The 14,777-nt window shown below is 50.2% G+C and overlaps 1 protein-coding gene across 13 annotated transcripts in view; it reads right to left on the bottom strand.

Annotated features, from left to right (window-relative positions):
- Window positions 1–14,777, bottom strand: part of CATSPERG (cation channel sperm associated auxiliary subunit gamma) — a 48,328-nt gene that overhangs the window by 33,127 nt on the left and 424 nt on the right. For 4 of the 13 annotated variants that reach the window (XM_050928408.1, XM_050928409.1, XM_050928401.1 and 1 more), the window contains exons 2-10: window positions 12,997–13,235; window positions 11,751–11,804; window positions 10,159–10,303; window positions 9,273–9,399; window positions 8,150–8,219; window positions 5,336–5,491; window positions 3,842–4,013; window positions 3,426–3,563; window positions 2,352–2,417 (exon numbers count right to left, since the gene is read on the bottom strand). In XM_050928408.1, the coding sequence (XP_050784365.1) occupies window positions 2,352–2,417; window positions 3,426–3,563; window positions 3,842–4,013; window positions 5,336–5,491; window positions 8,150–8,219; window positions 9,273–9,399; window positions 10,159–10,303; window positions 11,751–11,804; window positions 12,997–13,203 (1,135 nt within the window). In that variant the 5' untranslated portion in view covers window positions 13,204–13,235. Of the gene's footprint in view, window positions 1–2,351; window positions 2,418–3,425; window positions 3,564–3,841; window positions 4,014–5,335; window positions 5,492–6,708; window positions 6,797–8,149; window positions 8,220–9,272; window positions 9,400–10,106; window positions 11,805–12,996; window positions 13,236–14,157; window positions 14,294–14,777 lie in introns of those variants that run through there. The other 9 variants (XM_050928402.1, XM_050928405.1, XM_050928407.1 and 6 more) reach the window with 9 other exon arrangements.

The following is a 14,777-nucleotide window of genomic DNA, read 5'->3' as shown; positions in this document are numbered from 1 at the left end:
TCTTTCGAAATATCTCTGTGGCGATGATTTGGAATAAGCAACAGTCTCCTCAGCTGGTGTAACATGTCACTGCTTCATTGTACCAGTGTGCCAGATGAGGAGCCAGGTGTTCCAGAATTGTACCAGTGTTCCTTTGTATCAGTGTTCCAGAATGGTACCAGTGTTCCAGAATTGTACCAGTGTTCCATTGTACCAGTGTTCCAGAATTGTATCAGTGTTCCAGAATTGCACCACTGTTCCATTGTACCAGTGTTCCAGAATTGTACCAGTGTTCTTTTGTACCAGTGTTCCAGAATTGCACCAGAGTTCCACTGTACCAGTGTTCCAAAATTGCACCACTGTTCCACTGTACCAGTGTTCCAGAATTGCACCACTGTTCCACTGTACCAGTGTTCCAAAATTGCACCACTGTTCCACTGTACCAGTGTTCCAGAATTGCACCACTGTTCCACTGTACCAGTGTTCCAAAATTGCACCACTGTTCCACTGTACCAAAATTGCACCACTGTTCCACTGTACCAGTGTTCCAAAATTGCACCACTGTTCCACTGTACCAGTGTTCCAGAATTGCACCACTGTTCCACTGTACTACTGTTCCAGAATTGTATCAGTGTTCCAGAATTGCACCACTGTTCCACTGTACCAGTGTTCCAGAATTGAATCAGTGTTCCAGAATTGTACCAGTGTTCTTTTGTATCAGTGTTCCAGAATTGCACCAGAGTTCCATTGTACCAGTGTTCCAGAATTGCACCAGAGTTCCATTGTACCAGTGTTCCAGAATTGCACCACTGTTCCATTGTACCAGTGTTCCAAAATTGCACCACTGTTCCACTGTACCAGTGTTCCAAAATTGCACCACTGTTCCACTGTACCAGTGTTCCAGAATTGTATCAGTGTTCCAGAATTGCACCACTGTTCTACTGTACCAGTGTTCCAGAATTGAATCAGTGTTCCAGAATTGCACCAGTGTTCCAGAATTGTACCAGTGTTCCAGAATTGGAGCCAGAGTTCCATTGTACCAGTGTTCCAGAATTGGAACCAGAGTTCCATTGTACCAGTGTTCCAGAACTGGAGCCGGAGTTCCAGATGAGGTCATCTAGAATACTGGCTTCAATTCTGGTCCCCCATGCTCAAGAAAGATGGATTCAAATGGGAACCGGTGCAGAAGAAAGAGGATGATCAGGGGATTGAAGAGCCGAACTCTTGAGAGGAGGGAGAGAGCTTGTTTCGCCTGGCAAACGGCAGGTTGAGGCTATGTCTATACTTAAAATGGGAGGGGTTCTCCAGTCACTGTAGTCAATTCACCTCCCCCAGAGGCGGTAGCTTGGAAGAATTTTTCCCTTGAGCTAGCACTGTCTACACTAGGGGAGAGGTCTACTGGACTAGGTCTCCCAGGGGTGCGGGTTTTTCACACGTGGCCATGCTGAGATAAGTTTTCAGTGTAGACCAGCCCTGAGAGGGGTTTGGGTTGCTTTCCATTGGAAATGAAGGGAGAGAACATGTCCAGGAGGCTGGAGATGAGAAGCAAATGCCTAGCCCTCTGAGGAGGGAACAGTCTCCAGATAGCAGCAGTGAGGGGCAAAGAACCAAACTGACTGGAGGCTGGAGCTTGACTGGTGTCTGACTGGGGTGATATGGCAGGAGCCCCTTGCAGTCCCATGCTCCTCTGGTTCAGGGAGGCGGCAGCAGCTGAGGAGCCAGCTCGCGTTTTGTGGTTTAAATAATTTTTTACTCCTGCAGCTGGGAGCTGGAGCCTTCATTCATGGAATTGTTTGGGGACTCACGGCCGAGCCTTTTCTCTGTAACAGACCTCCCCTCCCCCAATTAATCCCAACACAACAGGAGCCCCAGACCTTAACAGCCAGGCTCTTTACCCCAAGGTCGAACAGCCAGTCAATGGCAGGGCTGAGAATGTACCCAGGAGTCCTGAGGGCCTTTCAGTCCCCCTGCTGCAACCACTGGGCCCCACTCCCTTTCCAGAGTTGGGAACAGAACCCAGGTGTCCTGACTTCCAGCCCCCCTGCTCCAACCATTAGGCCCCACTCCCTTTCCAGAGCTGGGAACAGAACCCAGGCGTCCTGACTTCCAGCCCCCTCTGCTCCAACCACTTGGCCCAAATGTTATAATTTTGTGAGGCTCCTGCACAGCACCATGTAAACGTTGGGCCAGAACCTCAGCCGGTGTAAACCAGAACAGAGCTGAGCCTATGCCGATTTCATTGGCACTGCAGCCAATTTATCTCAGATGAGGGGCTGGCCCCACTGAGTCCAATGGAACGACTCCCATTAGTACCAGCTGGGGATCTGTTAAGCAGGGACCCTGAGGAACACAAGGACCCAAAAGGCACTCACTATTCAAATGTTCACACACTGTCTTCCTCCCCTTGGCGTGTGATTCGGGAAACCGAACGGCTCCATCTGGATGGGAGAAAAGAGCTGCAGGGCTTCAGCCAGTCGGGCCAGTGGCCCCCAACACGTATGCAGCAGTGGCGTAGCCAGCATGGGATATGTGGGTGGGCCCTGACTTTGGGTGGGCGAGCAATTACAGAGGGCTGGGAGGACAGGAGGAATGGGGCGCCCACCTCTCTGCACCCTCTGCCCCGCTCCGCCAACCTGCCTGGCATTCTAGCCAGGGTGTGGGGTCTTGCCCTGCTCCACTCACCCAGCCCCGTGCCCCGACCCTGCTCCCCAGTTGGAGAGCCAGGCAGGTAGGCGGAGTGGGGCAAGTGCTTGGGCCAGAGCAGAGCTGGGGCTGGGGGTGGGCCTGGATACTAAGTGGGTGGGCCACGGGCCACCCAGGCCCACCCGTAGCTATGCCCCTGGTGTGCAGTTGGCTTGTACCTATCAATTACTCAGCACTTTAGCTGTCTCCTGGCTAAGGCACCAGGAGGAAGGATGACCTTCTGGTTCAGGCTGGGACTCAGGAGATCTGACCCTGGGCTAGTCACTGCATCTACTAGGACCTCAGTTCCCCACCTATAACGTGGGGATAACAGTCCCTTCCATGTCTGCCTTGTCTCTCAGTGTCTGTCTGCGCAGCACCCGGCACAAAGGGCCCCTGACCTTGGCTGGGGTCTGTGTAGTGCCCGGCACGACGGGGGCCTGGATCTCAGACGTGGGCTGTGCAGCGCCTGGCACAGTGAGGGGCCTGATACACACAATATTAATAACAACAGATGTGGCCCTTCAGGCAATGCAAGCTGCAAAACTTTAACAGTTGCCACTCATTTGTATGCAGGGTGGGCTCCTGTCCCCAGCTATCAGTCCAGCTCCCTTCACCAGCACTAAATGTGGCACCAGCGGCTGACGGAGCAATAAACACTCTGAGGGGGTGGCTGTCAGTCCTTGGGACACACAGGGGCAGGTCCTCAGCTGGTATGAACCAGCACAGCTCCTGGGGCGAATGAGCTGGCCAGCACGTCATACCGCGAATGGTGCCAAGGAAGAATTCTCCTTCTTGCACGCCCCCTCCAAGAGCAATCACGAACTCGGAGTCGTTGTGGGGGAAGTGCACCGGGTTTAACCGTGACACGCAGATGTTGTTCAGCACACGGGTCCAGAGGCCTAGAGGGAAGAAAGAGACTCTGTCTTAGGTCATACAGCCCAATCACCCAGTTTTTCATGCACTGATCCTCGAGGTACTGCTGTGCTATCATTCCTGTGTTGCAGACGGGGAACTAAGGTCCAGAGAAGCTAAGTGACACCCAAGGTAACAGAAGAACTCTGTGATAGAGCAGGGAATTATATTTTCCCACCTCCCAGGCTGGTTCCCTAACCACTAGGCCTCCTTCTCCTCTGGGTGGGGAAGCTGATGGGTCTTGGCCATCTCTGGCTTCTCTTACCGGATCCCGGCACAGGAAGAAAAAGGACTGAATAGTTCCCAGTGAAGTAATAGACCAGCTGGTTCTGGCGGAGGAGGAGCATGCTTTCTGTAGCGATGGCATCGAAAATGGAGGAGGAGAACGAGTCCAGGGGGCAGTTCACGGACCCGATCCAGCAGCTGTCGATCCCCACCTGAAGCACACAGAGGACAAATGAGGGCCAGCAGGCCCAATCCTGATCTCAGCTAGGGGCCAATCCTGCTCCCGTTTCAATTAGTGGTAAAGCGCCCAGGGCCTGTTCCCCAAGCCTTGTCATTGACATCAGTGCCAAGCAGGCATTCCCAGGTCCGAAAGGCAGCGTTTCACGCTCACTTTCCACTGCTGTAAATAAATTCACAACTTGGCACAGACTCTCCCTGGGGACCCTGCCTGGGTCTGGCCCACGGTTCGTGGGCTGACTAGACTTCTCCAGCTGTCCCACCAGCTGTGTCTTATTTCACTGCCCCTCTCTCTGCCCGGCTCTGTAATCTTTTGAGAGAGGTGACCACACACCATATTTCTGACTGTTCCCTTTGGCTAACTGGGTTTTTACTGCTGTAAATCACTTGTTGCAAAACACTCCCGTTGCACTCAGTCCAGCTTAGTTCAGATTCCTGTTCAGGGACTTTCACACCTGCAGCCACCAACACAAGGCAGCCAAGGAAGGAGACACGGTGCAGGGAGACCCAAGTCACCAGGGATTTCATTAGCGCAGGACAGGGCCCAGTGGAGGCCAGATCTGAATCTGGGATCTGCTGGGGTAAACTGCTGCGGTCAATAGAGCGCTGCTGATTGACACCAGATAAGGATCTGGTCCCTGACATTTCATTGACAATGCAATGATCGTGTTTCCATGGAAGGGATCATTGTAGAAAGAAGGCCAGATTTCGACCTCATGGCAATTGGACTCCAGAGTAACGTTACTGACTTCAAGGGTGTATCTCCTGATTCGCACCGAAGGGAATGAGATCGGAACCGGAGCTGGTAGCGAATATCGATTTAAGTGTGTAATATGCTTCCGGATGAAAGAGGCAAAATAAACATATGTTACATTACTGTTGTTAAATCAAAGGTAAGGTACCAGAGGCTAGGTTGCCGTTTAACTAGCTGCTGCTGCTTCACAACACCCCTCTCATCACTATACCAGAATCCTCGCTGGATCTGGGAATAGAACCCTGGAGTCCTGACTCCCAGGCTCCTGTTTCTATCTCTCCTTCTCTCTCTCGTAAACTGAGCCGACCTGATGTGAAATCAGAGCATGCACATAACCACGTGACACCACAGCAGCATTATCATCCTAGGAACCACTTTTCAGAGAAGGGCTCCGATTCTGATCTCTGTGCCTGCCACCGGTGTAACCCTGCAGTGACGCCCCTCCTATTTCAATGGGAACGGGATCGAACGGTAACTGGCAGAGGCCTGCCATTGTGGCTGCCTTCTGAAGGGACCCAAACCTCTGTTCCCAGCTCTCTTTACCTCCACAGCAGTGAAATCCGCAAACTCCGAGTCTGAAACCAGAATGATTTTGTAATCCTGGAATCCCCCGAGGATCAGCACAGGGGCTTGATTGAAGGTGGACCAAATGGGACGGGACCGGCTGTCTAGTGAGATCATCTCCGCCAGTGATGTAACCTAGAACAGCAGTTCCAAACTTTCTACCACGGTCACCCACCAACTGCATTTGGGCTAGTTTTGCAAGCCACACAGGGTCCAAATTTGTTGGGGGAGGCCCCCACAAACATATTCATAGATTCATAGATTCTAGGGTCAGAAGGGACCAATGTGATCATCTAGTCCGACTCCCTGCACAAAGCAGGCCACAGAACCCTACCCATCCACTTCTATAACAAACCCCTAACCTATGCCTGAGTTATTGAAGTCTTCAAATTGTGGTTTGAAGACCTCAAGCTGCAGAGAATCCACCAGCAAGTGACCCATGCCCCACGCTGCAGGGGAAGGCGAAAAACCTCCAGGACCTCTGCCAATCTGCCCTGGAGGAAAATTCCCTCCCGACCCCAAATATGGCGATCAGCTAAACCCTGAGCATGTGGGCAAGACTCACCAGCCAGCACTCAGAAAAGAATTCTCTGCAGTATCTCAGATCCCATCCCATCCCATCCAACATCCCATCACCAACCACTGGGCATACTTATCTGGCGATAATCAAAGATCAATTGCCAAAATTTGGCTGTCCCATCATACCATCCCTTCCATAAACTTATCAAGCTTAATCTTAAAGCCAGATATGTCTTTTGCCCCCACTACTCCCCTTGGAAGGCTGTTCCAGAACTTCACTCCTCTAATGGTTAGAAACCTTCGTCTAATGCTGGCATCCTTCTTCTCCTTTGCTGCCACTTCCGCCTCCTCCTCATCCCGATGGAGCATCAACCGCCCTCTGCAGCACCCTCTGCCCTGACACCGTAACTCCAGCCACTCCTCTGACGTGGCCGGGCCAAACCTGCATAGGGCCATGATCCCGTGCCCCAGGTGGCAACGCCCACAGGGGGGAGCTGAGCCCAGCCCCATGGGACAGGAACCACTGCTGTGGAGTGAATACAGGGTGGCTTGCTGTGACAAAGTGGGAATTTTCTGTAATATTTTTATGAAGCCGACGTGTGCCTCAGTTTCCCTCGTATTTCACATGGCTGTGCAGTCAGGGGGAAAAGGACTGTTTGCTCTCAGGGCAGGCTCAGAGACATAGAATCATAGAATATCAGGGTTGGAAGAGACCTCAGGAGGTATCTAGTCCAACCCCCTGCTCAAAGCAGGACCAACACCAACTAGGTATGAATGCGGCCTGGCTGTCCAAGCCTGATTGGGTCATTAACAAAAGGACAGGCTTGGCTGACCCCATATCAACGGAGAATCTTCTCAGGCAAACCCAATCACAGGACGTTGATGCTAGCAACCCGCAGCACAGAGGGAGATGGATTTTTCCACCTCTCAGCAGGGCAGCTAGGCAACATCTCCCAGCTGGAGAACGAAGGACTGGAGAGGTGGGAGGATAAGAGCAGCTGCTGGAAGGAGTCAGGGCTTTCCCCGCGGAACTGATGGAGAGAAAACAGCACTTGAACATGGGGTCAGTTCTCTGGTTGCCCTACGGACTTCCTAGGCTGTTCTGATCGAGCCGTTTGAGTGTCACTGCAAATGCTGGGTGAGGTGTGTTCATCTCTGCGGAGTGGGTGAAGCTCTGCCAGGAGATTTTCTCAGCTGGACTTGCTGGGCAGAGCACATGGGATGAAGTAGGGGGACTGGCGCCCTCGAGGTTCGGTCAAGGAGGCGGTGAGGCCGCGTGGCTTCCCCTGTGGAGTGGGACCCCATGGGGGACTGGCACACCGAAGGGGTTCCTCCTAGAGACTGGGGGCCTAGCACTGATCCCTGACACATGCTCTCCAACCTCCCGCACATACCCTGGGGTCCCCTTTCACACCGGGACCTCAACCCACCTAGAACCTTCCCGCGACCCACCAGTGGATCAGGACCCACCGTTCAGGAAACACTGACCTGGCCAGAAGGTGCCAATGGCAGCAGAGGAGAAAAGGCCAGGGTACATGTCTTCTTGTTTCTCACCTTGGCACTCAGGTCATGTCTACACTACTGCTTATGTCGCGAAAAAAAACAGTCCCCTCAGAGTGTCTGGCTGACATAGCTATCACCACTCATAGGGGTGGGTTTATGATGTCCACGGGAGAGCTATCTCCCGCTGGCACAGAGCAGCTACATGAGCGGTCTGACAGCGGCTCGGCTGCAATGGTACAGTTGTGCTGCTGTAAGCTCGCCAGTGTAGACATGGCGTAAGGGTGCGTCTACACTGCATTCGGGGTGTGTGACCATAGCTTGTGCAGCACACCCCAGCTAGCTTTAATCTAGCTAGCACAGGGACCAATAGCAGGGAAGCTGTTGCAGGAGGAGCATCAGCACCAGCTAGCAGCCTGAGTAAATACCCAGACTTCTGACCAGGCTTGGTAGAGAAACAATGGTGCCTAGTGGTTAGAGCCCTAAACTGGCACTTAGCAGACCTGGATTCTATTCCTGGCTCTGCTCCTGGCCGGCTGGGCGACTCTGGGCAAGTCATGTTCCCTCGTCTGTGCCTCAGTTTCCCATCTCTAAAATGGGGATAAAGCGCTTTGAGAGCTACAGATAAAAAGCACTATAAAAGAGTTTGGTGTTGTTATTCTAACTCATGTTAAAACTGCTCTGTCTTCTCTAGGGTTTTACCTCGTATTCAGTAACACGAGTTAAGAACACTGTTTTTTTTCTACCAAAGACAAACCCTTTACCACAATTTACCTTCTCTCCTAGGGAAGATTGTAAACCGGTCTCACTTTCCTTCATGTAGCCGTTAATATTCATAACAAATCTGTAAACAGCGAAGAAAAACGGATTAATTTAAAAAAATTGTTGTACGGGCCAAGGGCATTTCCCACAATGCTTCTGTGCTTGAATGGAGTCATATGTTGAGGTGCAGGGCTAGCCCACATCTGGGAAGATCCCAACTGCTTCTCATGGACCACCTGTCTTAATATCATCAGCTCTTTGGAGATTTCCACAGGCTAAACATTTGCTCCTCAGAACCACCACAGCAGGGCTAAAAGCTGACCCTCCCCTGGCCAGCTGCTGTATTAGGAGTCTGAGCTGTATTCTCTCTCTAAACGCAGGGCACCACGTATTCCTCAAAGGGCCCAGTCCAGGGAGGTTCTGAGTACCCCCGAAGAGGAACCGAGAACCACCAATCGTCTTTAAAGTCAAGTATGGTACAAATGTCCAGGGAGCATGGACGGATGGATAGACAGACAGACAGACAGAAAGCCATGTATGGGGATGGATGGATAGATAGACAGAATAATTTTATCATCTATCTATCCCCTTATAGAGCTAGATCCATCTAGCCCCATAAGTTATCATCTATCTATCTATCTATCTATCCCCATCCACCCCCTCTATCTATCTATCCCCATCCACCCCCTCTATCTATCTATCTATCTATCTCCACACACATCCCTCTATCTATCTATCTATCTATCCCCATACACCCCCTCTATCTATCTATCCTAGGACCAACATGGCTCACACACCACTGCAAATATCTATCTAGCTGTCACACAGATGCCTGGGGTGGGGTGGGGTGGATGGACGGATGGAACTCCTCAGGTCTGTACTCCATCTGTACAGCGCTACACACACCGATGACATGCCATAAATGTTTACATCAGAGTCATCCCAGATGGTCGAAGGGAAGAAGCCCAATTTTCCCTCTCTGCAGGTCCCCTTTAGGGAGGAGGGCAGCTGCCATCTCCCTCCATTTCAGCAGCTCTCCAACCCCTTGCAGGTTACTGAGGCAGCCCTGTGGGTCCTGGGCCGCCCCTGCCACAAGTAGAACTAAGGGCACCCAGGCAGCACCAGCCCTCCTCACCTCTTGTCGTCCACTTCAAGGCCCAGGCCATTGCTCTTGACCAGGACCTCCATGACCACACTCCTCTTCGTCATTGGCATGGGCGTGTACCAGCACATCCGGCAAACCTCCTCGCTGGCACAAGGCCCTGTCAGTGCCCGAGAGACAAAGAGATATCCCCATGAGGCTTGGACACTCTCACATGAGCGGGGCAGGGCTGGTTCTCAGTCACTCCACTCCTGCACTTGGGACAGGGACAGGGCAAAGGCGGCTTTAAACCCTTTAGGCTACCCATATTCAGAGGCTGTGCAAGGCCCGGCCCAGCCTCTGGTGTAAGTTAGAGCAGCCTTGGGGCTGCTGTGACTTATGCTCTGCTTCTGATGGACGCAGAGAACAGCCATAGCGCAGTGCACTCTGGCCATTCCCTGGATCCGAGAGGGAGGGAGGGCGGAAAGGCTTGATCTGCCCCCTATACCCAGGTAGGACGGTCGCTTTCTGCCTCCCCATCCTTCTGTCTTGCTCTCATGGCTGCAGCAGCTCCTCACTTCCTCCAACAAACAAGGAAGAAGCCAGGGAAATGCCTAACTCCTTTCTCTCTGGGTGGATTCCCAGCAAGGTTACGGACACGGCTCTGGGGCCTGGCACAAAGCCTGATGAGCCATTTCAGTCCCATTTAAACCCTCAAAAGGAAACTTAAGCGGTGCCTGATCATTGGCCAATCTCTCAGCACCCGGGGGGCGGATGGCGGCGGGTGGGGGTGGCACGTGGTGGTAATTTCACCCCCTAGAGCAAAATTAACTCAAGTAACAAGAGAGTAGATCCCTGGGCCTGCCAGGCTGTAATACCAGCAATCACCTGCAGAGGGAACCCCTGTTATTTGCACTGAAATGGAAGAGAAGCAGAGTACCCTGGAGCCGGTAAGGGGCGCCCTTCATCTCAATCTGCAGCTCCTGGGGTTTCTGATTCTCTGTATTGACAGGCGCTTCAAACGTTACGGTCACAATGGGCCTCAGCCCCGTTAGGTGAGCACTGCGAATGACCTTCGTCGCGTCCTGGAGGGAAGGAAGAGAGGAAAGAGAGAAGCTACCATGCTGAGGGGCTGAGCTCCCAGCCCGAGCACTGAGCCAGCGCTGCTTTCGTCGGCCTGGAGGATCACATGCAATCACTGCTTGAAGCCCTCTGGTGCAGTTCTTGGGGGCGCTAGCCTGGGATGCTGGAGCCATGGGGTCAATTCCCTGCAAGTTGCTGCCCTGTGCCTCAGTTTCCCCACACATGAGCTGAGGATCGAGACACTTACCCTTGTTGCTAAAGTGCCCTGAGACTGATGGAGGCAGCACATTATATGAGGGGAGGAAGGAGGGCCAAGTGGTATGGGCAAAGACCTTACCTAGGACTTGGGAGACATGAGTTCTGGTCCTGGCTCTGCCACAGACTCCTTATGTAACCTTGGGCAAGTCCCTTAGCTGCTCTGTGCCTCAATTTCCCCAACTGTACAATGGGGAAAATAGCCTTTCCCTGCCTCATAGGGGTATTGTGGGGATGAACATATTCAAGATTATGAGATGCTCAGATACTACAGTGATGGGCACCACATAAGTACCTGAGGCCAGGCTATGCGGATGGGAAGAGGGGTGATCCCTGACTGACAGAGTTGGGCCAGCAGAAGTCCCTAGCATAGACACAGCTCTGCCAACAAAACCATTCCCTTCCCACTACAGCCTGCTTCCCTTGCCGGCGGTGGTGAGTTTACTGAAACAAAACACAGCTTTGCCAGTACAGCTGCATCCACACTACGAGCGCCTTGTTTGTGTTGTGGACCTGTATTCCTATACTGTGGTGCTGGGGTAGGCAACCTATGGCACGTGTGTCGAAGGTGGCACGTGAGCTGATTTCAGTGGCACTCATACTGCCCGGGTCCAGGCCACCGGTCCGAGGGGCTCTGCATTTTAATTTAATTTTAAATGAAGCTTCTTAAACATTTTAAAACCCTTATTTACTTTACATACAACAATGGTTTAGTCTATATTATAGACTTATAGAAAGAGAACTTCTAAAAACGTTACAATGTATGACTGGCACGCGAAACCTGACATTAGAATGAATAAATGAAGACTCAGGCACAGCACTTCTGAAAGGTTGCTGATCCTTGCGTGGTGTAAAGCACTTCTAGCATAGACTGATACCTCCAAAGAACACCAGGTGGGGCTGTTTTTTCAGTCATTTCCGGATTCCCAGTGTTTTGTGGCCATAGCAAATTCCCAGCAGCCGCAGTTGTGACACTTAAAATGTTACACTAGTGAGAGTCCAGTCACATGGTTATCTGGAAGTGTCATGTAAATAAGAAGAAATCCTTCCAGTGTAAAGAATAACATGTACTAGGGATGATACCACAAACGTTTCACAGTTATGACTAATTACACCAACTTTTAAAAACAGCAGTGGCATGTGCAGACCCTAGTGGCTGCACACTCCAATTGCAACGCAATCTCTTTACTGTACCTGAGTGATGCAGGTTAGACTGATTTTCAGGTAGTATGGGAAGCCCAGGTAGTGCTGTCAGAAAGGAGAAGCAGACAGTTCAGAAAAAAGCTTTGAAACTTTGGGTGAACAGGTGCTAACCAAGCCTTTCCCTCTAGTTCAAAGACAAATTGCAGGGCTGTTTAATGGTCAAAGTGAAATTGGCTGTTGGTTCTCTGTCCATTTCCCAGCGTCCATACCACACTGCCCAAGTCATCAGAAGAGCTGGGAACAGACCCTGCAAATCCTGACTCCCATTCCCCTGCCATGGACCACTCTCCTTCCCACAGCTGCGAATACATCCTACTCCCCTGTTCCAACTAACATACCACACTCTTCTCCAGTAGATCACCTTCCACCATTCCAGCAGCAGAACAGGAAACAGAACCCAGGAGTCCCCTGCTCTAAAAACAAGCTTGGCAGAATTTAATTTTGATTTTTTTATAATTTCGACGGATAATATCAATGTGGATTTTTAAGCATTTTAAAATTGTTATTGATTTAAATTTTCACAGCTGTGGGAAATTACGGGAGGTCAGCCAATGGGGCGGTCAGACAATAATTACTTAATGACAGTAGATGTTGAGATTCAAAACACTGACACTTTCTAGGTGTTAAAAAACAAACTGTCAACGTCACATGTCCAAATATGCAAAGTGCGTAGCCTGACCCCAAACTCCAACAAGTTCTCAAGCAGCTTTTCTCTTACTCTGCTGATCTGTAAATGTTGATTGTTATCAATGGCTGTTTTTGTCAGTTTATGTGTATGATATTTACATTTATTGACATTTACTAACAGAAATCGAATCCTTCCAAGCTTATCTAAAAACTCCACAGACCACACGGATCCTGCAGCCATTGTTAAGCATCAAGACTATTGGCGAAGCTTCTCCATGCTGCCACAGACAAAATAAAAACTTTCAAAATCAATGACTTTTCGGGGGCTGTCACGGTTTTACAGCAGTGTAACTCCACTGACTTCAGCGGAGTTACTCCTGATTTACACCAAGGAAAGCGTGAAAAGAATCAGGCTCTAGCTTTGTTCAAATCGAGTAGGTAAAATTGACTAGTGGGAAGGTTTAAACCATCTCAACCTTACACAGGTAAATTTGCCTGTACAAAAATGGAGTATTAAGCCCAATGGATCAGAGCTGACGTGAGAGCAGAATCAAGCCCTGTTCTATATCCCTCATCCCCCTGCCAAGCCTTCTGAAAAAGTCACACTCACCGAATTTTTATCATTCAGGTCTATGGCCGAGTCTGTCAGATTCTGGAACACAGAAGCTACGCTAGTGACTGGGTGCTGCCTAAAGAACACAGCTTGGTCCCCACCTAGATTATCAAAATCGTTGAGCACAACTTTCCACTCGCAGTCCTTCAACAGCAGGCAAACCTGCATGTGCAGCAGCACCAGCAGGGCAAAAAGATGCTGCATATTCTACGTCTCTTGGTTTCTACACAGGGACCCTGAAGAATAAACGAAACATTGAAGCTTTGTGTCCACTTCATCAAGAATAATCATATTTAACCCTGATATAGTAAAACACTTGACTGATCTATCTATGATATAAACACAGGGATTACTTCACACAGCACCGAAATGAAACCACCTCTGGAGTGGGACGTGACAGCTCTTCTAGAAGGGAGCACTTTATCTATTAGTAAAAGGCATGAAAGGCAGTAGCTGTTTACATGGTTGCTCTCCCAGCAATGAAATGTAGCCAGCTCTGGGAGGGAGCATAGCAGCTGTTTTTACCAGCACACAGCAATAATACACAGCAGTTTGGGATGGGAAGTGAAGAAGAATATCTCTATCCAGCTGAAACTGCATGAGGATTTTTGGGAGGCAGTGTTTAAAACTGAATTGGAATGCAGTGAGGAAAGAGTTTCAGAGTGAACTGGAGGTCACAGCTTGGAGGAGTCTTTAGGCACTTAACCTAAATACTTTTGTGCATCTGGGCCTGAATTTAGAATTAACTGCCTCCCACTCCCTAGGATCTCCAGAGGGATTTCAGTTTTGGGGCCAGATGCTCAACTGTGTCAATCAGCACAGCTCTATTGACAGCAATGGATCTATGTCAATTGACACCAGCTGGGGTTTGTGTTAAAACCATGAACACCCAGTTCTAGCTGGGTTTTGTCTTGAGATCATTTGAATTTAAACTTCCCTGTGAGTCTGAGAACCTAAACTCATCAAAAGTCCATGTGACCCTAACCCAGCTCTAAACTGGAGTTCTACACAAATCTTGTGGCTCTTTTCTAGGGATCAGAAACAAAGCTAGTACTGTGGTATTGGAGGGTGTTAATACAGGAGATAACTAAGCAGCACAAGTGTGTGAAATCCACTAAGTGTTGGAAGATAGCAAGTTTTATATGAAATCTTCCCTACTGGTATGTGCAGAGAGCAGCTAGAATCGGGTGGCTGATGTTATGGCAGGTATGGGACGCCACCTGGTGGAAAACCATAGCGGAAAGACCTAAAGGAGATTCTGAAAAGTGTAGTTACAATGACAGCCTCAGTATCTCCCACCCAAGGGACCCAATACACCTTTATAAACATATAAGGAACACAGCCTCACAAAATAATTTGGCATATCACAGGATTAAGACGGCATGTGTTGTACAGGTTAGAGCCGGGGGTTGGAACTGGGACTACTGGGTTTTCTTCCTGGCTGTGCCACGGACTCAGAGACCTAGAGAAGGCAAGTCACACACACACACACACACCCTGTGCCTCAGTTTCCCATTGTGCTAATTCTCACAATTTCATCATGAGTCTCATGATAATTTATTAAAGCCCCTGGTCCTGAAGAATGGATTTAGAGGAGAATCTCCACTTTCATTTTTAAAACACTCATTTTTAGCCTTCGCTTGTGGAGAACAGCTTGAAAGTGTGACCAGCGCACCTGCTCCAGGCTCAAAGCCTGCAGGCTAAGGAAGAGAGCCCAGTAATTATCATTCAAAACCACTGCATGAGACTCTGAAGCTGGATTCATGGTTTTGGAATTA

Source organism: Gopherus flavomarginatus, chromosome 18 (genome assembly GCF_025201925.1).
Source record: "Gopherus flavomarginatus isolate rGopFla2 chromosome 18, rGopFla2.mat.asm, whole genome shotgun sequence".
Lineage (NCBI taxonomy): Eukaryota > Metazoa > Chordata > Testudines > Testudinidae > Gopherus > Gopherus flavomarginatus.
Note: the sequence above shows the minus strand (reverse complement) of the source record. Positions and strands in the feature narration are given on the sequence as shown.